Source organism: Odocoileus virginianus, chromosome 14, assembly GCF_023699985.2.
Source record: "Odocoileus virginianus isolate 20LAN1187 ecotype Illinois chromosome 14, Ovbor_1.2, whole genome shotgun sequence".
In the NCBI taxonomy this organism is placed as follows: domain Eukaryota; kingdom Metazoa; phylum Chordata; class Mammalia; order Artiodactyla; family Cervidae; genus Odocoileus; species Odocoileus virginianus.
Window position 1 is genome coordinate 31,878,287 of NC_069687.1, and position 22,891 is coordinate 31,901,177.

The 22,891-nt window shown below is 41.3% G+C and overlaps 1 protein-coding gene and 1 long non-coding RNA gene across 2 annotated transcripts in view; one reads left to right on the forward strand and one right to left on the reverse strand.

Annotated features, from left to right (window-relative positions):
• SLC1A3 (solute carrier family 1 member 3) overlaps positions 1–22,621 on the forward strand; it is a 79,543-nt gene extending 56,922 nt beyond the window's left edge. Inside the window, exons 4-10 of the mRNA XM_020900514.2 lie at positions 7,332–7,536; positions 10,672–10,714; positions 13,755–14,047; positions 16,568–16,801; positions 17,403–17,597; positions 18,510–18,644; positions 20,303–22,621. Coding sequence (XP_020756173.2) covers positions 7,332–7,536; positions 10,672–10,714; positions 13,755–14,047; positions 16,568–16,801; positions 17,403–17,597; positions 18,510–18,644; positions 20,303–20,507 — 1,310 coding nt within the window. The 3' untranslated portion in view covers positions 20,508–22,621. The remainder of the gene's footprint in view (positions 1–7,331; positions 7,537–10,671; positions 10,715–13,754; positions 14,048–16,567; positions 16,802–17,402; positions 17,598–18,509; positions 18,645–20,302) is intronic.
• LOC139038247 (uncharacterized) lies at positions 6,359–7,353 on the reverse strand. Its single transcript, XR_011491191.1, has 2 exons — positions 7,270–7,353; positions 6,359–6,533 (listed from the first exon to the last, which is right to left on the reverse strand). It is a non-coding gene; the product is annotated as an uncharacterized lncRNA (long non-coding RNA).
• Positions 22,622–22,891: the final 270 nt, after the last annotated feature.

Sequence of the window (22,891 nt, forward strand, 5' to 3'; positions counted from 1 at the left end):
CCTCATAAAACTAAGTGGTGTTATAGGTGAATGAAATGCCAAGTTTTGTGATGCTGTGAACAGCCATAACAGGAAGGAAATATTGGCCAGGGGGAAAACCCTTGTGAGAATATTTGTGATTTTATTGACTGTGAATTCCACAAAATCATTCTCAGCTTTTTGTGGAAGATGGTTAACTCTCTTCACAAAGAATCACTGATTAAAGTAAAATCCTTCTTGGCTCAAAATTCCATGAAGCATACCTTTTCTAAAAGTTTTCCCTTCATTACAGTGTCTGTAGAATTTCTGTTCAGATGAGTTGACCGGATTCGAGCGATCAGCACCGTCATTTCCTTGATCTCCGTTAGAGATGGGGTGAGGTCTTGGGTGGAGTGGGTGGGCAGCCCCAGGGGAACAGACGCAAGGTGAGAGGGTGGAAAGACTGTAGCTCATGGCTCCTTTTTCAAGCCTCTACTCTCAACTGAATGTGGGTATATACTAGTGTTTGCAAACTTTTTTTTTAACCAGAACCTGCAAATACCATGTAAACATATTTTATGCTGTGACCTGGCCGCACACAGACATACACACATGCAGCTGAAAAAAACTTCACAAAGCAGTATTTCCCTCTTACCCCACGTGATGCACTCTATCGTTTTCTATTCTATCCTGTTTCATTAATAGGATAAAAGATACTAGCTCATGACCTACTAAGTTGATTTCATGACTGGCATCTTAAGCACTTATTCGACCTCACCTCCTCTTCCATTCCCATCTCTGTGTTGGGTTTTTCATTTTTTGCTCATTGTTCTGTTACTGTGTGACAGATAGGACTATAGCAATTACATAAGCTCATCTGCAAGAGTGAAGCCTGTTAAAGATGGCAAAGAATAAAGGAGTGGGGGAGGGAGAGGCTGGGTGAGAAGGAGGGGTCCTCCTGTGGTGAGGGGTAGCTGTGTGCCAGCCTCCTGCCCATCCTGCCCTTCTCGGATTACCCCCCACCCCCACCTGGAGATAAAGCTCCAGGTGATGCTGGGTCCCTCCCCACAAGGTCTGTCTCTCCTTCTTCAAGGTAGAAGGAACCTCACTACTTTAGATTAAATGTGGGGAAAAGGGGCTTCCCCAGTGGTTCAATGGTAAAGAACATGCCTGTAATGCAGGAGACTTGCAAGAGAGGCAGGTTCAATCTCTGGATGAGGAAGAACCCCTGGAAAAGGAAATGGCAACCTGCTCCAGCCTGGAAAATCCCATGGACAGAGGAGCCTGGTGGGCTACAGTCCATGGGGTCGACAGCTGAGCACCCAAACAACAACGACAATATGATAAATGTGGGGACGAGCAATCAAAATTGGCGGGTCTGAATTTCAGAGTATTTTAAACACAACCAGTTTTAGTGCTGGTCGTTCGAACAGTAGCCTAAGTGAAATATTTTTTAAAAGTCTGTGGCCTCCTCCCAGCATAACGACAACAGGGATAAGAATGACTATTCAACATTCTATTGGGTGCCTTCCTGTGCAGGCACTGTTTGGGGCAAGGAGGCTACATCAATGAATAAAATAGATTGTTCTGCTCTCCTGGCACTAAAATTCTAACAGAGAGTGTCGTATAATAATCATAGCATTTATCAAGGGCTTACTTTGTATAGATTCTTCTTATAAGTTTTCCATAAGCTTGCAGTGTAGGTATTATCTTCTTGTCTAGGTGAAATGGAGACTTAGACAGGTCAAATATTATTATTTGATTAATTAATAATAATAGCAGCTAACATTGCTTGAATGTTTACTATGTACCAAGCACTATGCTAAGTGCATCTTGTACAGAAGTCCCTTTAGAGCCATGAAAACCCTGTGAGGGAGCTTTCTTCATTCCCATGCTACAGATAAGGAAACTGAGGCTTACAGAGGTCACAGGGCATCCCAGAGCTAGAAGTAGAATCCAGGTATTCTAACCTCAGAGCCTGAACTCTTAGTCACTGTACCACAATTTTTTAAAAACAATGTGCTTATGAAAATGCCTGAGATTGGCCTTAAGTAGTTTGAAATATCGACTCTTCGATTAAATTCTGAGGCTTTAACCAGCTTATTCATTGTGATGCAAAATTATGATACAGTTTCTAACCTAAGTAAGATTTGCCTTCTGTTCTAGAAGCCCTAGAATCATTGAACTTATTTTTTTTCCAATCTAGTTTTTAAAGAAGCTGGAAGAAAATATTACAGTAGGAAAAAAACTTCACATACTTTTAGAAGGAGATTTAAAGCAATTTGTTTCATGTTCACGCCCACCCCCTCACACCTTTCCTCAGAGCTTTTTCTCCTGCTGTGTCTGCTGAGGGTCCAGGGTGCCCTTGCTCCAGTGATGGGCAGATGCTTTAGGACACAAGAGCTCCTTTTTCAGCCTGTAAATACGAAGTACATTGTATTTTTTAAGAGTTTAACTTTCTTATTGAAAAAAAATTACCTTTTATTCAAATGAATACAGTATATACTCATCCTTGACTTCCTTGTTATAGGTTTGCCCGTCTTAAAATTCTAGGGGGCTTGGGAACAGGCGGCTTTCATTAGATGAGTGTCTGAGAAACCCACGGTAGAGAAGGAGTATATCTAAAATAAAATAAAAACTAAAAAATAAATAAATAAAAATAAAATAAAAACTAAAACAGAGCAATATTCTTGAGTCAGCAGTTGCCACCCCCTCCCTTTTCCATTCTTTCTGGGCCTGATCCAGTGGCCCTGAAAGAACAATGAAACACCATGAGGGTGAGTAGAAAGAGCATTCATAGCAGAGGCTTCTTCTTTAGATTTCACATTTCAAAGCCAGAAACAGGAATCATTGGAGGAATATACTGAGACCCATTAATGTATAAGACAGACTTTTAGCAGATGGGAGAATAAAATCCATGCAAAAAGTAGAGCCATAGGAACTTGACATTATTCATATGTTACCCTTTAATACTTGACTGAATACATATTTCATTTATCCGATAATTCGTGTACCAGAAGAAATCTAATTTACAATAGACTTACAGAGTTCCATATACATATTTATTGAACACTCTCTCCCCATCCCCATCATGCCCCCAAAACATGAATTTGATGCATTTTCTGTTGTGCTAAACTGATTACTTAAACACTATCTTCATAAATAAAGAGGTAAATGCTTACTGACCCATTTGCATTAAGAAACTCTCTTCCTCTCTCTTCAGAGTGACTGCTGCCTAAAATATTCAGGTGTTTGAAGCAAAGTCTAAATCTTTTGCATTCTAGAGAATGTCTTGTTCAGTCTTTTTTAGATGCTTAACTCATTGGTAGACATATAATAGGTTTGCAGACATGAATGATTACTTTTTAAAAATTAATTTCTATTGGAGTATAGTTGACTTGATTACTTTGTTGCTGACTGGTATTTGATGGGTTTATTTTTAGAAAAGAAGGCAAGATCTGTGTGCCCACAGTCGGCAAATATCCATGACCCTCTATGCTCCATTAGAACATGTTCTGGGCTCTTTTTCTAGGAATGATGAGGAATTTGAATGGATTGATCTGTTCTCTAGCTAGTCCTTCTAGTGACCAGTTGGTCCACTTACCCCCAAGGTGGGGGAATGTCAGAGATTTTCCACAGTTACCTCCCTGTATGCAATTTTCTTCTAGCCAAATGGCTCATTTCAACATTGAATTCAAATGCAATAAAGTTAGAGAAAGCTTGTATGGATAAAAGCGCATGAAATGTGGGTGACTCCTAGCTTGTCCATAAGGATTGAGGTATAGTAGAAAGGATGCTCCCTTAGAGTGTGGGTTCAAATCCTGCCATTACTGTTTACTAGCTATGCAACACTGGGCAAGTCACTTAACTTCTCTGGTCTCTTGTCCCTTTACCTTTAAAATGGTATCAACAATATCTGCAGCATACAGTTGTCATGAAATTAGATGAGTATGTGCCACTGGTGAGAGGAAGACTTTGGTGAGTGATTTAGTGGATCAGCACAAAAGTTAACTCAAAATATACAAAACGTATAAACTTACAAACATGTCATTGTCATTGGAGCAACTACGGCAGAACTGTAATTAACAGGCAGTGTAGTATTTCTTTGGGCTCAAGAGGATCTTAATTCCAATGACAGATTGTTTTCGTAATAAAGATGTCAGGATGTCTTGAATGGGATTGGTTCAGCTAAGCCCAGATCAGATGAAGAAAAACGGACCAGTTAAGATCATTATCTTTACTACTTGCCCTGGAATGTGTTTCTCACATACGTATTTAGATGAACACATAGTTGTCATAACATACTCCCACGAGTACCTGCATACCCAAGTGACCTCGTTTGCCCTCACCCCAGGGCCCTTTTCCTCCATATATTTTCAAATGACGAGGCTCAGTGCACACTTCCCCCTTCTCAAACATTTAGAGCACTTCCTGCCAGAGTTCTCTTTTCTACCAAGTGATTTAGTGCTTTTCCCTTGTGCCCAGACACTCTGACGTTTGTGTGCAGCGCTTTGTCTGGAATTTCTGGAGGCTGGAGAAAGGAGATGGCCCCAGAGTTGGGGCGAGAGACAGGAAGAATGACAGCCTGCTCGTGTGGAGTTTTGCCTTCCAGAGCTTTTCCTCCATTTCCTTTGCTCCTTCGGCATCGAGACTGTTCTCTTGCAGACCCAGTGTGACAGATTGTCCACATCCATCCTACCTTTGCCCTGATGACGGTGTGTGGCTTTGCTTCTAGCAGTCCCTTTAGTTGGACAGACCCTACTCAGAGAAAAGGGGAGAGGTTAGAGTTGGAAGGAGGAGGGGAGGGGGCCCCTCATGGGACATCAGACCCTTTTAGAAGAAGGACCTCCAGGGAGATTTGGTTAATAAAGATACCCGCACACACCCCTGCCTTTTCTAAAACGTTAGCAGTTGCTGCTTTATTCTCTTTCACAGGATCAGGGTCAATATGCAGAGGTTGGTGAGGCCTCTCATTTGACCATCGATTCTCGTTCTGGGCTCATTGCTAAAATAAATGCTTCAGTGTTTGTCTTCATCTATTTCACAATTGGAAAGTATGGAGTAAATACTCATTGGTTTCCTTTTTTTATTAACTTTATTTAAAAAAAGAAGGGGAAAAAAAACACCTATAAACTTTGTTTCCTAGAGCCGATGGCCCTGTAGCTGTGAATTCCGGAATCGCATTCCCCAGCCCTCCCCCGCGGTGGGAGGGAGGGAGAGTTAAGCCTCCCCTTTGTCTGCCACGTTGGTTTCCAGTGCTGTGCCTTGACCACTTAGCGCTCTCTCTGAATAGCTATAGGTCGGGAGTAGTGGGCAGGAGCGGCAGAGAAGAGTTGGCGTGAGAACGGAACAGCACCACAGAATAGAAGGCGAGAGGGAAAGAAAGCATCTCGGAGGAAGAGAATACTGCCGCCTGGTACCCCTAGCAGAGATATCCGGCCTTTTGTGCCCACACCACTCGCCCGCCGAAGAATTGCAGGCTTCAGTGGTGACGAGCTCAGGCAATGATGGGAAAGAGAGTGGGCCCCTTCTGGGAGAAATGATTTCAAGCACAGGAAAGTCAAGATATTTTGAGACGCCATAGGAGACCTGCGGAGGAACCTGGGGGGATGGGACCACGTGGATTGAGAACAGATTAGCCCATTTCTAATGATGGTAAAATGTTGAAGTGGCGCCACCCCCACAAGTGGGTATTTACCCTAGGTTTCAAGAAACCTAGGGCAAGGATAAAAGAAGCTAACTTCAGTGCCTTAAAACCAAAATTGGCCTACTCGTTTGTGGGAGCTGTAGCTGGTTTTCTCAGGGGCAGAAAGTACACTAAATTCAGTTACATAAGATCTGGGTTCAAGTTCCCACTTCATTTTACTTGGTACTAACTAAGAACTGAGAAAGTTACTTAATTGCTTTTTAATCTGCCTTATAGATTGTTGTTAAAAATAAGAACATAGCAAGTACTAAGTAATTATTATGAAAATTATGAATGATTTGATTCAAATACACATGAAATTATAAATTGGAGATCTTGGCTTCAATTCCCATATAAGCTCACTACCATTGTATCAAGGTTTGGGGGCAAACCCAGTTTTCTGGCATTCATGGACATTATCTTTTTCCAATATACTTTACCTTACTCTAAATACGTTGATATAAACAGAATCACTACCTGCATATTGAACCACTGTTAGAGTCTGATACTGATCACTGAGCTACACTAACTTTTAATATACAGTAATACAGTAAACTTTTAATATATTTATAAAGTTATGATTTTGCCTAATAAATATTTTGATTAATTATGATTGGATGATGCTATAATTGGATCTTAGTGTTTTAGGGAGTTTGGGGAGCAGAAAGAAAAAAGAGAAATGAGGAAATGGTTAATGAAACAGAAGAGCCCATATTATGATTAAGAAAATTTAATCTTTTGAGAGTTTTGGATTATTTCCAATTTTTCCAATTTTTTCCATCCCAAGAGGCACAGAGATGTGCTCCATTTGCTAGAACAGTTAGGGAAACATTCACCATCATGCCTCCTCTCTCACCATGCCTTGCCTGAGGTAGACTTTGAAGATGTCCTGAAAAAGAGGGGAAGAATGTTTTCATGTGAGATAAGGTACGCCAGGCCTGTGGGACAAGGTGGAAGAAGGCAGAGAGCAAAAATGAGAAGAACCCCACCAAAATTACTGTTTTTAAAAACTGCTGATGAGATAAAATGAAACAACAGAGAAGCTATTTGAGAACTTTGGCCTACTATAAATGTAAATTGAGGATAACTCAGTAAGTGATTAGAATAATAGCTTAAATTTTATGTTAAAAATCCAAAAAATCTTACAAGTGCATACATAAAATAATCATTCTTATAAAAGAATTTAATGGTAGTTACTCTGTGTGAGTCTGCAGAGTGCTCAAAGCTTGAGATATGCTTAGATTATCCTGCCAGAAATCTTTTTTAAGGTATCTCTTCATAGACACTCACACGTACACACACACACACACACACACACACACACACACACACACAATACTCACTAATTCACACTCACAGCTTCCCCAACTATTAGCAACCTAGGAAAGAATTTGATTGCCCCTTCAAACCATCAGAGAGTCATGTGAAATCAACTCTTGGGGCAGAAAATGGGTGATCACGTGTTAGCTGACACAGCTGGTGCCTAGCCATTCTATGGCTTTTTCCCTTCACCTTTTGTGATGCCCTGATTTAATTTGGTGCCAAGTTCTCATAACATGTATAAAATCCCATTGCCGGGGGGGGAGAGGGTTGGGGAGTAAAAAAGGAAATGCTCTTCCCATTACCTTCCACTGGACAATTCCATGAACTGATTTCCTGAAAATCTCCTTCTGTTTGCCTTCCCTAGGAATGGCGGCCCTAGATAGTAAGGCATCAGGAAAGATGGGGATGCGAGCTGTAGTCTATTACATGACTACGACCATCATTGCCGTGGTGATTGGCATAATCATTGTTATCATCATCCATCCTGGGAAGGGCACAAAGGAAAACATGCACAGAGAAGGCAAAATTGTACAAGTGACAGCTGCAGACGCCTTCCTGGACTTGATCAGGTACGTCCTTGCAAGCCCATCCTTTTGGGTATATTTTGACCACCTCTCCTCTTTTGGGGGGAGCTGATCAAACCCTAGAAGAGGTATCCAACTGAACCAATCCTGCTGGGCTTGAAATGAAGATCACATCTAACAGAAATGGAAGTAAGGATCCATTTTCTGATCTCATGTGAAAGAGATAAAAAGAGCAAGGAAAAGATAAAGATTTAGGAGCCCTGCTTTTAGGATTCAGAATCTGAGCACTCAGTCCACTTAACTGTGCAGCTCATCTTGGAATATTAATATCAATAGTTCTTTTGTGTGTATGATTTTTTATTGAAGTATATTGCTATGCAATTACATAAGTTACAGATATACAACATAGAAATTCAAATTTTTTTATGGGTTATACTCCACTTATAAAATATTGGCTTTATTCCCTGTGCTGTATCCTTGTAGCTTGATTTATACCTAGTAGTTTGTACTGCTTACTCGTCTACCCTTATATTGCCCTTTCCCCCTTCCCTCTCCCCACTGATAACCACTAATTCTCTGTCTCTGTGAGTCTGCTTTTTTTGTTATACTCACTAGTTTGCTGTACTTCTTAGATTCCGTGTATATAAGTGATAATCATATAGTATTTATCTCTTTCTGACTTACATCACTTAGCATAATGCCCTTCAATAATTCTTGACCTACTTTTCTCAAGTCTTACTCTTTAAGGCTATTTTTTTCCCCCAAGTATAGCCTGTTCATTGGACTCTTCTAATTTGGAACTTGTGATCTGTATCACCATCTATTATACACAACAATTTATTTCCAGAAGGGACCTTAGAGGTCATCTGATCTCACCTGTCCTAAGATTTTCCTTTTGTACTATCTGTGAAGAAAGGATTTGGCAAATCAATAATAAAAGATTAAAGGATGACTTCTTTAGCATTGTTTTTATATACAAACCATACAGTGATTACAAATTAGTTTTATATATTACTTGAAACAGACCCAGTGATATAGTCTGTTTTACACAGAACTGAGAAGTAAGCCCAAATTTGATCCTGGCACCTCCCTGCCTGCTTTCTATCCACATTTGCTTTTGCATGGGTCAGGTCCTGGAGGGAAGCATGTTGCAGGCTCAAAAGGATCACTGAACAGGGCGTGCAAAGGTGCGGGCAGGGTTAAGGGAACCTACAAGTGATGGTGAGACACTCGGGGACTATCAGCAATAGGAAATTGTTTTGTTACCATCTGTTGCTTTGAAGTCAGGAAGGGAGCTATTCCTAGAACTCAGGATGAGCTGTATCCTTGGGATAGGCCACCAAGGACAGGGGCTGGAGCTCTAATTTGGAGGAAGGGAGCTATTGCCCAACCTGCCAAGAGAGAGAGCTGGAAGAACCTATACATCCACGTCTCTCTCCCACTGCTCTCTGTAATCTGTCAGCACCTCCCACTGGACAAAGCCAACAGGAAGCCAGAAGGCAAGGGGGCAGCCTCGCAGGCACAGAGCAGGATGGAGGGTAGATGGAGAAGGGCAAATGGAAGATACCCTAGCACAGACCTCGAGTTGTCCCACCTGCTCAGCAGTCCAGCCAGCAGCCCATCCAGGCTGTCTTCCCAAACCTAGCTCTTTCCTCCTTACTTCCCAATGGACCTACTTGCAGAGTGACTGGCTTGCCAGTCCTAGATGTCTGCTCTAGGATTCCCCCACTGACCATTTGAAAGCAGCTCCTCCTAGCAACTCAGTCTCCCATGCCATCTCAGGGAATGGGTCCAGTAGGTTCAAGAGTGAGTTGGGCAACAAAGGACCTCTTTAGCAGCACCTCTCAATACCTACCACGAGTGACTTTGTAGCATCTATGTGTAAGCACTATACAACCCCCTCTTGAAAGCCTTTTCCAGGGAGTTAATGGCAATTATCTGAAGGTAATAAGCCATTCTGTTTTAGTTCATACCAAGTTGGCACCTGATGACAATGATTTTATTTAGTTACTACAGTTAATTAAAGCTTTTCACCATTTTTTTTCAGGGATTTTACCTCCGGGTAGTTTGGATTGGGGGTATTTTATTATATTCTCTTTCTGTATAATTTCTACTCCTTGTTTAAAGAGTTGGGATCTTGTCATTCTCTGGTGCTTTTCTGCCCCTCCTTGCCCCAGTGACAAGTATAAGGCTCACCTGTCCTCCCCCATACACCTGGTTTGAGCATTTATCTTGGAATCTCCTAAACATTTATCTCAGGGTTCATAGAAACAGACCCAGAGAGCATAGATGGGAAGAACAAAGAAACAGAATGGTCTAGGCAGTAAGAAGAGACAAGAGTTTCTAGCCTTAACATATGATCGATGACTTACAGTTGCTGGAATCTCAGGCTCTAACCAGCTGCCCACGTCCTGTCTCCTACACAGGCTTCCATCTTGGAGACCTGGTGATAGTTAAACCCATCTCCTCTCTAACAGATGAGTAGACTGGGACCTGCATGGATGCCACGAGTCACCCAAGGTCACACAGCTGGTTAGAAATTCCCCAGTGAGAATGCTGACTCTTATTCCTTCCCCATCACAAGCACAGACACTGGTCTGAGGAAAGGACAAATCCTGCCACCTGGGCCCCAGCTTCAAGTTCTGTGGGCCATCTCCTTGTTGGTTACCAAAGGGCTAGAAGCTCTAACCATTCAGAGTCGTTATCTCATCCCCCAGCGTTCTTTGGGAGGACTTTGTGGAGAAGAAGACTCCACAGTCTGACCATGACATTTGATTCAGAACGTTTGGTCCCTAAACACCCAGCGTGATACTGAAATGACCCCTATTGAATGACCCCTATTGACCCCCCCAGTCAACCAGAATGTTTATGCTAAAAGGCATTTCCATTTTCACTTGGGTTCTTCCTGGCAGCAAGGTTTGATGTCTGAATTTTAAAAATTCATTTGTCTGACAAAAGGACGGATGAGTTGAATTTGGGTCTTAAACTGAAAAATATGAACTACATGGACCACACTTAGGGATGACCTATGTCCCATTTCAAAACTATCTACCAAAATCTTTCTCTTTTTCCATTTGCTGCTTAGTTGGATGCAATCTTTACCTTACACACAATGAAAAGGTACTTAAGGAACTAATTTATTATTTGGAAAATTTCAAGTGATCATTATTTTCTTTGCAGGAATATGTTCCCTCCAAATCTGGTAGAAGCTTGCTTTAAACAGGTAAATACTCTACAGCCATGAATTCCCCTTTGAAATTCCTCTTTGGCAAACAGAGTGTGGCTGTCTTTTTAATTGAATTTACTTTTTTTTCCTGTTTCCCTGCAATAAGAAACACTTCCTTTGCCAACTAGATGGAAAGCACTAGAGTTTTCTGGGGAATTGGGAGGGGAGGGAGGGGTCTTCCCTTGTAGGGAGAGGAGGGAGGAGTCTTCCCTTGTATTGAAGGCTTATTAGTTTCCAGACACTATATGTCTTGCATACAAATGTCTCATTAAGTCTCTGTTAATTGTTAAGAAGGCTAATCAGGAGACTTTCTCCCTTCCTCTATGTCCCATACACAAAAGCTCACCAAGCACACAAACTCTAGTATAAGATATATTTACAACTTGCTTCAAAGATTAGGGAGGTTATTCAAGTTTCTGGGTTTGATTTTAAAAGTCAGTGGGTTGTGTTTTTTAAAAGTCTGTTAAGGGCCTTATGGATTCTAACGGAAGAACCATGTCAGAAAGGATTGCCGCCATCATGTATTGAATGTCTGCTCACTGCCAAGCACTAATGTTATATTTGCTCCTCACATAAATATGTTGGGTATCATTGTCTTCATTTCATCACTGAGGCAACTCTTCTATGATCATTCAGAGGGGTCATGTAACAGGCATACGATTTCACAAGTAGTAAATGCCAGACCCAGAATTCAAACCTATTGTACTGATTCCAAATTCTGTCATCTTTCTGCTTCTACATTCTGTTCCCTTTCCTGGAAAGTGGTATCCAGGCTGATGTGACACTTCCCGGGAGGCCGTAGTGAGCTCCAGTTCCTTTTAGCACCAAATCCAAGCAAATCCTTGGCTCTCTGTGTTGAACACACAAATACATTTTACTATTAGGGGATAAAATGAGTAAAGCTCATTCTAACCTCAATTGAATTAAAAAAAAAAAGCTTTGTTACCCAAAATATTAAGAGGGAAACAATTAGACATTATAGTTGTTAAATAGTAGTTCCCAAACATTTCCCCAGATGGTGTCACTTTACCCTAACCCTTGTGCTTGGGATCTGTAAAATAAACAAAACCAAACCCTGACCTCATGGAAGACCAAGTTTCCCATTCTTCACTTTTTTCCCTTTTTAAAATTTATATTGACCATTTTTAATAGTCAAGTTTGCACTAACTGCAAAATTCAAACAGAATTCTTTCTTTAAAAAAAAGGCTGACAAGGCAAAATCTAACTCTTTTTATTCAAAACAACTGTAACCATAAATAATAATCCCCTTTCAATCCATCCAGCCAACCCCAGCACCATGGGGCTGATTCTTCCAGTTAGTCAGCTGGCACTGGACGAATTAAAAAACGTTGATTTCTAGCAGCACTGGGAAAAGTGCTGACTCACACAGATTATTGTATTCAATATTTGGTTTTGGATAACACTTACATGATTTTGAAGGAGAAGCAAATGTATCGTCCCAGATCTGTTTGTCTTAAATCAGAATGCAAGTGAGGTTGCAATTTCTGTGTAGGCTGCAAACTGTGTCTTAGGGGAAAGAGTTGGAGGTGTAGGAAAAGCTAGTTGGATTGAAAATTCACCCTAGACAGTCTAAAATTGGGGTGCACTAAAATGCATAAGCACCCCAGTTGAACAGAGATTTGACTGAAATAGGAGACAGAAGGGGGCCAGTTTCTTTGTTAAAATTACACAGCAATGCCACTGATTGTTTAGGGCTATGTCTGCAGTATTGACAGCTAGCCATGTCCTTGTTTGGAAATTATAGTTTCCCACTGGACAAAAAAGTCTCCCATACTTTACCAATACTCTTAGTAAAGTGATGGCCAAGCATTCGATGTACAGCTGTGCTTTCTTCCCCTAGACTCTAGATCCAGTCAGCATCCATAGATGCTGAAAGTATCCATAGATACTTTCTTTGGTGCTTCAATACCATCAACATGAAGACCAGAAATTCTGTTCTTATTAAAATCATAAAGACATGGGCTTGTTTCAAATGGCCACAGTAATACACTCAGCATCTTCTGTCTGGGGCATCTATGCAGAAATTTTGGTATAAAGACTATCTCCCTTTTTTCTTTTAAGATTTATTTATTTATTTATGGTTTCCTGGATCTTCACTGCTGCTCACAAGCTTTCTCTAATTGCAGCGAGCAGGAACTACTTTCTGGTTGCAACACGCAGGCTCAGTAGTTGTGGCACACTGGCTTAGTTGCCCCACAGCATGTGAGATCCTCCTGGACCAGAGATTGAACCTATGTTCCCTGCGTTGGCAGGTGGATTTCTAATCACTGGGCAACCAGGGAAGCTTCACAATCATTTCCTGAGTAAGAGGAGAAACTCCTCTATAGACTTGAGAAGTGGGTTGTCATCCTCACCAATCAAGCACCTCTTCTTAAGAACTGATACAGTCAGGAATACCTGGAGGAATGTTGTTTGGGGAGATTAAAATTTTTAATTCTCACCAAAATCTCCAACTAAGTCTAGTCCCAGAAGAGCTTTATATGTGAATACCATTAGCCAACACTAAAATCTGTTTTAATTTACCAGATGATCTCATATATTCTGTTTAATTTGATCATTACAACAACCTGTGAGGTAGAGCCAGCCCAGTGACCCCTGTTTTGCTATGGATCTGACCAAAGGGAGGTTAGGTGATTTGCCAGTGATCCCATAACATGAACCCATAGAGGATACAAGGATCATTGTGAATATCTTTTAATTTTTAAAACACCTATCACAGTCATTTTATTAGGGTTTCAGAAACATGCATATGTTTACTCCAACATCTTCAATCTCTTTCCTGTTATGATTTGCTGTATATTTAAGTGTGTGTGTGTCTATCTGTCTGTCTGTACTGAGGAAGTAGTAGAGGTTTGTCACAGATTAGATAGATGATAGATATAGATAGACAGATACTTTCTATAACACAGTTCTCTGAATTCAGGGTAATGCATATCATTACAGAAAATGCAAGCAGAAAGTACAAAGAAGAAAAGAAAAATCATCTTTTATCACTGTTGTGTCTTTTCTTTTTAAGTTTAAAACCAACTATGAGAAGAGGAGCTTTAAAGTGCCCATCCAGCCCAATGAAACACTCGTGGGCGCCGTGATAAACAATGTGTCAGAGGCCATGGAGACTCTGACGAGGATCACAGAAGAGTTAGTCCCAGTCCCAGGGTCTGTGAATGGGGTCAATGCCCTGGGACTAGTTGTCTTCTCCATGTGCTTCGGATTTGTGATTGGAAACATGAAGGAGCAGGGCCAGGCCCTGCGAGAGTTCTTTGATTCTCTCAACGAAGCCATCATGAGATTGGTAGCAGTGATCATGTGGTATGTATTTCCATTTGCTCTGTATGCTCTATAGAAGATGCTTATTGCCATCAACTTGTGTTCTGTTCTGAGGAAGATGCCACCAGGCAGGATGGCCAATTGCAAAGATTTCATCCGGGTAAGCATAAGAAAATCAGTGACTTTCTGGGCCGGTAGTAGCCTTGAACATATCTGTGAACCTCTCTTCATTAGTTTGCTTCCTTGGTTTTGAAAGACGTCAACTCCTTCACTCCATTGCTGATGGCATCCCATTGCTCATTCCTCTTTTATAACTAATTAACTATTCATTCAATACGTATTTTTTTATTATCTCCTGTATACCAAGCATTTAATGCCAGGCACTATGGAAAGCAGACAAGGATGTCCTAGATCTTACATTTTTTAAAATTTTTTTCCATTATAGTTTATTATAAGATATTGCATATAGTTTCCTGAGCTATACAGTGGGACTTTGTTTGGATCTTATATTCTTAAACAAATCAACCATATGCTTGAGTCACAAGCGCTATGGAGAAAAAATAAAATAAAACATGAGATTTTATTTTGTATAGTATCATGTGGTGTGATAAAAAAAAAATAACTGAGGAGGAGGCTTAAAATTTGCCTTGGTTGGGACAGAAAGGCCTCTGAAGAGATGGATGACATTTTTTGCTGAGATCTGAGACCAGGAGAAGCTAGGTATACAAAATAGTGAGAATCACATTCCCAGGAGAGGGAAAAGCAGAGGCCCCTGAACCATCGGAAAAAGTGAGCTTTCCTCTCCTCCACTCCAGTCCTAAGAAGGAAGTGTAAATGGCCCTTCTGCAGCTAGTGTGAGAGACTCATGGGAAGTGTTATAGAAAGCCAAGCCACAATTTATAACAAAACTTCCTTCAAAGAAATGAGAGCAGGAGACAAAGGAAAAGACTAAATCCACAGAGGAACACTGACCTTGGAAAAGTAAACTCTCCCCAGCAGGGAAGAACCCAGTGATTGGTTTAAACCTCCTGTGAGGGTTGCTTTCCTTTTATCCTTTATTTTTAATCCAGACTCCCTCTTGGCACCTGAGGCAGGAAGGCATCCATTTCTAAGAAAAGCACTCACCAACGTGATTAAAAATATCCTTGGTCTTTATTGCCACCAAAGCCCAGAGAATCCATTTTTCAGGAGTTTGTACAAGATGGATATGAAGTCGGAAACACAAAGATGATCAGAGTGCGGTCTCCACAGGCGTCCCTGTTGAAATGCTGGGGGCCCTCTTTGGAAACCTTGGCAGGACTGAAAGTGGACATTTATCTTCATATTATTAAAATGCCTCTACCTTTCACCTCTTTTATGAAAGAAGTCTATTCAAGGCTGCTGAATGAACCTCACATGTAGCTTTTCTAGCTGTGCGTTTCGCCTGCACATTCAACATTGAGTTATTACATTTCTGAAAGCAGGTACTCTTATACTTTCCTGGCCTGTGTTTTTAAAGGGCTTTTAAAAGAACCATTGTATTTTTCAATATGAAAGAAGTCCTCCACAGTTCCCAACAGACCCTTCTCCTGAAGGGTGATCGACTTCTCTGTTTATGGTAATGGGAGTTGGGTTGTAGTTTACAGCATACTTCGGACAAAGAGAGCTGAAAGCCAGGCAGCACAGCCTTGATTCAATGTATACAATCCATTTCATGTCTCCGATGTTAATTCTTGCTCAGATGTAGAGCAAGATCTAGAAGAAGGAATGCAAATAGCAGTAGCAGCCTGTGGATAATAATTGCTTAAGTAGAGCACTTATAACCTGATTGTGGAAGTACATACATGCATGTTATTAGCTTTGATAGCTGTGAATTTATTTTATGATTGCCTTCTACTCATCACAAATGGTGTTAGTTTTTCATTTGCACTGTAACATATAATTTCCTCTTATAGTACATTTATTTAAGTAAAAAAATTAATACAAAGTATGTAATATTGTAACAAGGTTGTAATATAGGAAAAACCAATAAAAGTGGTCCTTGATAAAGAGAGTTGACTGCAAATCTAAAACACTGAAATGGCATGCTATACATCTTGCTTTAGCTTGGAAATCAGTCTCTGATGTGGGAAATGCTGCCCCCCTGCCCCACCCAGATGTCTGGAAATTGGTTCAGTGGATTCTGACTGTTCAGGGTATTTAGTAGGAGGTGGTGGGGAGGGCTCAGAGAGTGGATGGCATCTGAGCACCCCCAAAGTGACCGAGGTATTTAGGGAAAAAAAGAGGTAAGTAACAAAACCTCTGAACCTACCATTTTTCTTGGTTTTGGAGAAAAAAAAAACAACAACTGTGACCTAAAGAAATTCTGAGTGAAAGGAAAGCCTAAAGTACTGTTTATATTTAAATTTATATTTTAAAAAAAGGAAAGAAAGAAGTTCATAATTTCTGCAAGCCCTCATAGTATCCTGGGCAGAAAAGTTGGGAAATCAACCCTCATTGACTTTTTCTTATCACTTGGTAATTTCTGTGAAACAGTTTGTTGGAAATCAGACTTCCAACTGTGCATGTGTTGCTTCTACATAGGTACGCCCCTCTGGGCATACTCTTCCTGATTGCAGGGAAAATTGTTGAGATGGAAGACATGGGGGTGATTGGGGGACAGCTGGCCATGTACACAGTGACAGTCATCGTGGGCTTGCTCATCCATGCCGTCATTGTCCTACCCCTCCTCTACTTCCTGGTAACGCGGAAAAACCCCTGGATTTTCATCGGAGGGTTGCTGCAAGCACTCATCACGGCTCTGGGAACTTCCTCCAGGTATAGATATATCCATGGCTTATTCCTATCAGAAAATATATTTCAAACCTTACTTTGAACCAGAACCTTCAGATTGGAGTGACAGGGTGCATTTTTTCCATGTTTTAAACATCCAGACACATGCATTGGCTTTTTGACTCTGGTGCTAATCAGACTGATTTGGGATTTAGGGAGTGGCTGGCTATACACACTTGTAGGGGAAAACTAGAAATCAACTGTCCTTTCCTGCCCACTCTCATCTCCCTTGTCCAGTCGCCATTTACCTGAGATGCCAGAGCGTCAGCACAGGCTCTTCTTGCGGGGGTTGGGGAGTAATCAGAAGCAATGCCTCATGGAGGAACCTAGAAGCAGGAGAGCTGTCAAATGACGCAGTGAGGGGACCCACTGTTCCTAATCCTGCTCCCCTATTTATAATAGTGCTGACTTAGTTCCCTTTAATTAGAATACGGGAGAGGAAGGAACTCTCTGTCCAAAGTACTAAAACAGACAGGCACAGTAGTAGGACCAACTCCCTAAGGGTTGTTGCAAGAAGCAAATGAGGTAAGCCATGCTTCACATTGTCAGGATGGTCAACTGACATGTCCTGTTTTACTGTGCTCAGCTCCGCCACCCTACCCATCACCTTCAAGTGCCTGGAAGAGAACAATGGCGTGGACAAACGCGTTACCAGATTTGTGCTCCCAGTAGGGGCCACCATCAACATGGATGGGACCGCCCTCTATGAGGCTTTGGCTGCCATTTTCATTGCTCAAGTTAACAACTTTGAACTGAACTTTGGACAGATTATTACAATCAGGTACAAGGAATATTCTACATGACATTTTCTTAAGAATTCCTTTAAATGATGAGCTAGTGATCAGGGCCACCTGGATGAGGTTAACACCCAGGAATGACACAGCCACAAGCTCTGGTCCCTTACTCTGTAGAATCCTTGGTACTATACAAGGGGGACGATGTGAGGGAACCATGAACAGTCTCTTCCACAGACTTATTACTTTATGAATACCACTTCATATCTACTCATAAAACATTTTCACATTATCACATAAGCCTATCAAATAGATATTTAACAAACTGAGTTCCAGATGAGTTATGTGCCTCACAAATGAAATTCACATTGCCTCTGTAAAAAATATTGATAGTGCTACAGAACTTTGTTCATAAATCATTTTGCTTTTGGATTCATAAATTTGATTTTTTTTTTTCTGACCACAGTGGCCATACAAGTTCAGTATCCCTTACAGTCCTCTGCTTGAATAGAGGAATTATTAGAAATAAATTGTTATTATAACTGTACAGTATTTTAGACCTTACAGAATACTTTCAGGTACATGAAGAAGTATTCTATAACATCGTAGGGGAAAAGCCAAAAGAACTTTTTGGCCAACTCAATATCTAGGTACAAGGTTCTGTATTTAGAACAGGCTGTAATAGTAGGACCAACTCCCGAAGGGTTGTTGCAAGAAGCAAATGAGGTAAGCCATGCTTCACATATCAGGAGGCACATAATAGGCATTTGATAAGTATTAGTTAATATGCTTATTAACTCAGTGGGTTTTTTAACAATCTCATTTACATTTTTCTGAAGTGTGTCCTCTCATGTTAACTTGGCAAGTCAGACACCACTACTGTGCATGTTTTATAGGGTCTGCTCTCTATTTGGGGAGATTTAAACAAAGGTTTTCTGTTTGGGGACTTCCTCTAACAGCATCACAGCCACGGCTGCCAGTATTGGGGCAGCTGGGATTCCTCAGGCAGGCCTGGTCACCATGGTCATCGTGCTGACATCTGTGGGCCTGCCCACCGACGACATCACACTCATCATCGCAGTGGACTGGTTCCTGTGAGTACATTCGGACTGCATCATCCGGCTAGTCGTCATGGGGGCCCCTCTGTCATCTTAGGACACCAGGCGGCCTGGCACCCCTGCCAAAGGGCTCCAGGAAGAGGGGCAGCTTGGCCTGTAATTAAACTGTGCTCCCTGCCTGATCCCGGCGGCTATCTGGAGCCTGAGTCCCAGACTCTATGCACACTCACCCCCTTATCAGCCCACAGGGCACATCTGGCTGTTAACACTTCTCACTCCATAAAGCCATTTGGGGATTGGGAAACCCACTGTCTGCAAAGTCAACATAAATCAGCGAAGTCAGTTCTGAATTGCACAACATGTCCCCCTGGCAGCCGGGACAGAAGTGTGGGCCTCCCAGGCTGGCTCAGACTTTCTCCTTGTGCTTCCCATTCCAATGGCGTAATACCGAGCGGATGTTCCCATCCGATCCCCACAGGGAGCGGGGCGGCCCTGAAGACAGTGGGAAGAGAACTGGCGTCATTAAGTGGAATCAATTTTTGGCTCTGGGGAAAATTCCAAGAACAGTACCCTAGACCCTAACCTCTAGGGCCTATCCCTCTGCCCTTTTCCCCTCACCCTTTCGACTGACACGTTCCGCTCCTCTTCTTTCCCTTCCACTTACATAATTTCTCCCCAGGATGCCCAGGTTGAAAGCCTAGAAGGACGCAGTAGGTGCTAGAGTCTACATAGAGGCTGTGAGCTAGATCTAATGACCGCGAAAAGCTCAGAGTGCTCAAGGCACTATAAGGTGGGGGTGGGGGGGTGGTAGTTAACTGAAGCTTGAGATCCACAGTCACTTGGATCTGGGTCTGTGTCCTGCCCCTGTGTGATCCTGGGGAGTTACCCAGCCACCCTCGTTTCCTCTGTAAAATAAAGACAGTAATGTCTTCTACCTCCCAGTGGTGCTATGAGGATTAAATGCAGTGGTACGTAGGAAGCATTCGGCCCACTATCTGCCCCACAGTCCTACTCGACTCATGTGAAGACTTTGATAGCGTAAACCCATGTTTCTCAAAGGTTTTAGTCTTATAACCCCTTTACATTTAAAAAATTGAGGACTCCCAAAGCTCTTTTAATCTGTATGGGTCATATCTATCAATATTCATCATGTTAGAAAACTTGGGCATTTTTAAAATGTTGAATACATTTAAAGATTACAATAACAAATTCATTACATGTTAACATATATAACGTTTTTCTGAAAAAATACCACCTTCCAAACCAAAAACGTAGGGGAAAGAATGACATCATTTTACATTTTTGCAGATCTCCTTAATATCTAGCTTAATACAAGACTAACTGCTTCTGCCCTTCAATCTCTTTTGTTAACTTTTGTGTTATGTTGTAGTACTCTAGAAACTCCACTAGATAGACATTCATGAGAAGGTGAGATGGAAAGGGGCAAATAATATCTTGGCATTATTATGAAAATTGTTTTTGCCTCAGGGACCTCCAAGGGTCTCTAGAGTCCAATTTGAGACCTTCTGGTAAAAGGAAGCAAAGAGAACCAAAGATTAATTTTAAATAGAAGGAGACAGGGAAGCAGAACTTAAGAGATGCCCCAATGACTTAGCTGGCTAGTTAGAACATCAGCTGAAATCTCACGATGTTTACTGGAGCCTCGTTTTTCACGCCTCCCTGCTCTTCCCCAGGGACCGCCTTCGCACCACCACCAACGTGTTGGGAGACTCCCTGGGAGCCGGCATTGTTGAACACTTGTCGCGACATGAACTGAAGAACCAGGATGTCGAAATGGGTAACTCAGTGATTGAAGAGAATGAAATGAAGAAACCATATCAGCTGATTTCCCAGGAAAGCGAAATTGAAAAATCCATGGACAGTGAGACCAAGATGTAGACTAACACAAAGAAATGCTTCCTTGAGCACCAGGTGTTTGAAAACCATTATACAATGTCTCCATCTCATTACAACTCATTCTCGCCAGAAGCCCCTTACCTCCCTTCTCCTCCCTGCCCTGACAGGATTGGGAAGTATTCATCCAAAATCAAGGGAGGATTTTGCAGTGGCCAAAATGTATAGTTTTCATCCCAGCCTTGAAATTTTTAAGTCATTTCGTGTTAGTCTTATCTAATAAGGTACTGAGGTCAAAAATAGTCCTGATCAGATCTTACAAGTTTCTGTGGCACACAATCCTGTAAATGTGATAGATCTTATAATTTAAAGACTCAAAACAAATACTAGGCTAAAATGGTTTTAAATCAACTTTCAGAATGGAAAAATCATTCAGAATACAATTCAGTTTTAGGATCAAAACAAAACAAATTGATCAGCGATGGGTTATTAAGTTGGATATTAAGAGGGTCCCCCCCTCACTTCCTCCTATGATTTGTGTCCTTATTTTATTAGTAGCAGGACAACATTAATACACACCTAGCACAGCTGTAAGGAGGCATGTAAAGAGAAATTTCCATGTGGCCATGGGGAAGTTATGAAGTCTTATCTCTAGGCCTCAGTGTTCCCATCTATGAAATGAGCAAGTTCCTTAGATGCCTGTATGATTGATTCCAGTCCAAACATCTGGTGGCACCACGAAAGAGCATGTCCTCCAATTCCCCTCAGAATGTTCTGTAGCATGGACCATTCCATGGAGCATGGGACTTTCAAAGCAGACATTTATTGCGAGTGAACGTTTCTAAATAGAGGGGGTGGGGGGTGGCTGTGTGGTTTACAGGTCCTATGTCCAAAATGTCAGTTACACGTCACCAGACTGGAAGCATTCCAGGAGTGGAATTGTGCATGAAACTCTGCTTAGTTCTGCCCAAGAGGGGACGTATTCCCTTCTTTCTTACCAAACTTAAGGGACTCTTCTGGGAAGGATGTCTCCCACCACTCCTCAACTGACGATAGACTTTTAGAAAATAAAAAGTAAGACTATCAATTAGCAAGGGTGCTTACCCGTCTTACTTTGGAACACTAAAGAGCCAGCCAGGAAAGGATGGAGCGTGGTTGACATTATAAACAGAGGATTTTAAAACACCAAGATCATAAGTCATCTTTAAGGAAGAGTTTTTTTTTTTTTAAACCTGAAACACTTTTTCTCTTCAGTTCAAAAATCATTCCCTAAGGAAGTCTGCAGATTAAAATATAAGGTCACTTCTTATATTATTTTAAACAAGTCAAATGAATGAGCTCTGTCTCTACTAGAGGTCCCAGAGTCAGGTGGGTGGTCTCTTATTTGAAAAGGTTTCCGACTCTCCTCAAAAGTTCTTAGAATGAGTGAAACAAGGTATTTCTTTGTGTTGGAACACCACTCACAAAATCATTCAAAATCTTAAGCTGGAGTGGTGTTTGATTTGATTGTGTTTGTGTCCATGAGAGAAATGGTAGAAGATGAATCGGTATGAAGCCATGTCAGCGTGGTTCCAAGAAAAAAAAAAAAAAACACTGGGGCATTAGTTTCAGGCAAGGCAGCTACCAGGTTTAGAGGAAATTAATGTTTTTTTTTACCCTCTAAGGAAAATGCAGTCAACGATGTGAAGTGGGAGCTGTCAGACAATACCAACTGTGTTTGAGTTTCTGACTGAAAATGGTGAAGAATGGACTTAATTATGCTAACAGATTGAAAATCTAGACATACATCCTCTGATACACAATTAGAGATATTTTTATATAGATCACAAGCATTACGTGTGTACAAAAGTTAACATTAGGCTGTGGTGGAATAACCGTTTAATGTCAAGGCTCTATTTGGGAAATACACTACAAAACTTAATGTATTATCCATGGCTGTCATGACACCAGTAGAGCAAAAATTAATCATGTCAAATTAACTCTGTTACACAGTGTGATCTTTTTTAATACTAACCATCTCTTATGGAAAGCAGATCCTCTGAGATGACCCTCTCGCCAGCCCATCACAGGCTCTGCATATCACATGTACCCAGTGTGGACTGAGAAGCGTTACTTTGTAGATGTATTTTCAATAAAGAAAAAAAATTAGTTTTACATGATATCTTTGCATGTTGTTATTATTCTTCTCCCTGAAGGAAAATAAACTTTTCATTCAAGGAAGTATTTCAGTGAGGTCAGTATAATGCTGGGAAGGATGCCTTGCAGTTTTTTGGTTTGTTTGTTATTTTTTTCCCTTTTTAGATTTTACTAGGTAAAATCTTGGAAGGTTCAGCTAGGGAACCCAAACACAAGAAAATCAGAAAGGACATACTCTCCCTGCCCAACTCCTAAAACCGAAGCTGGAAACAGGAGGAGGTGAGGGAAGCATT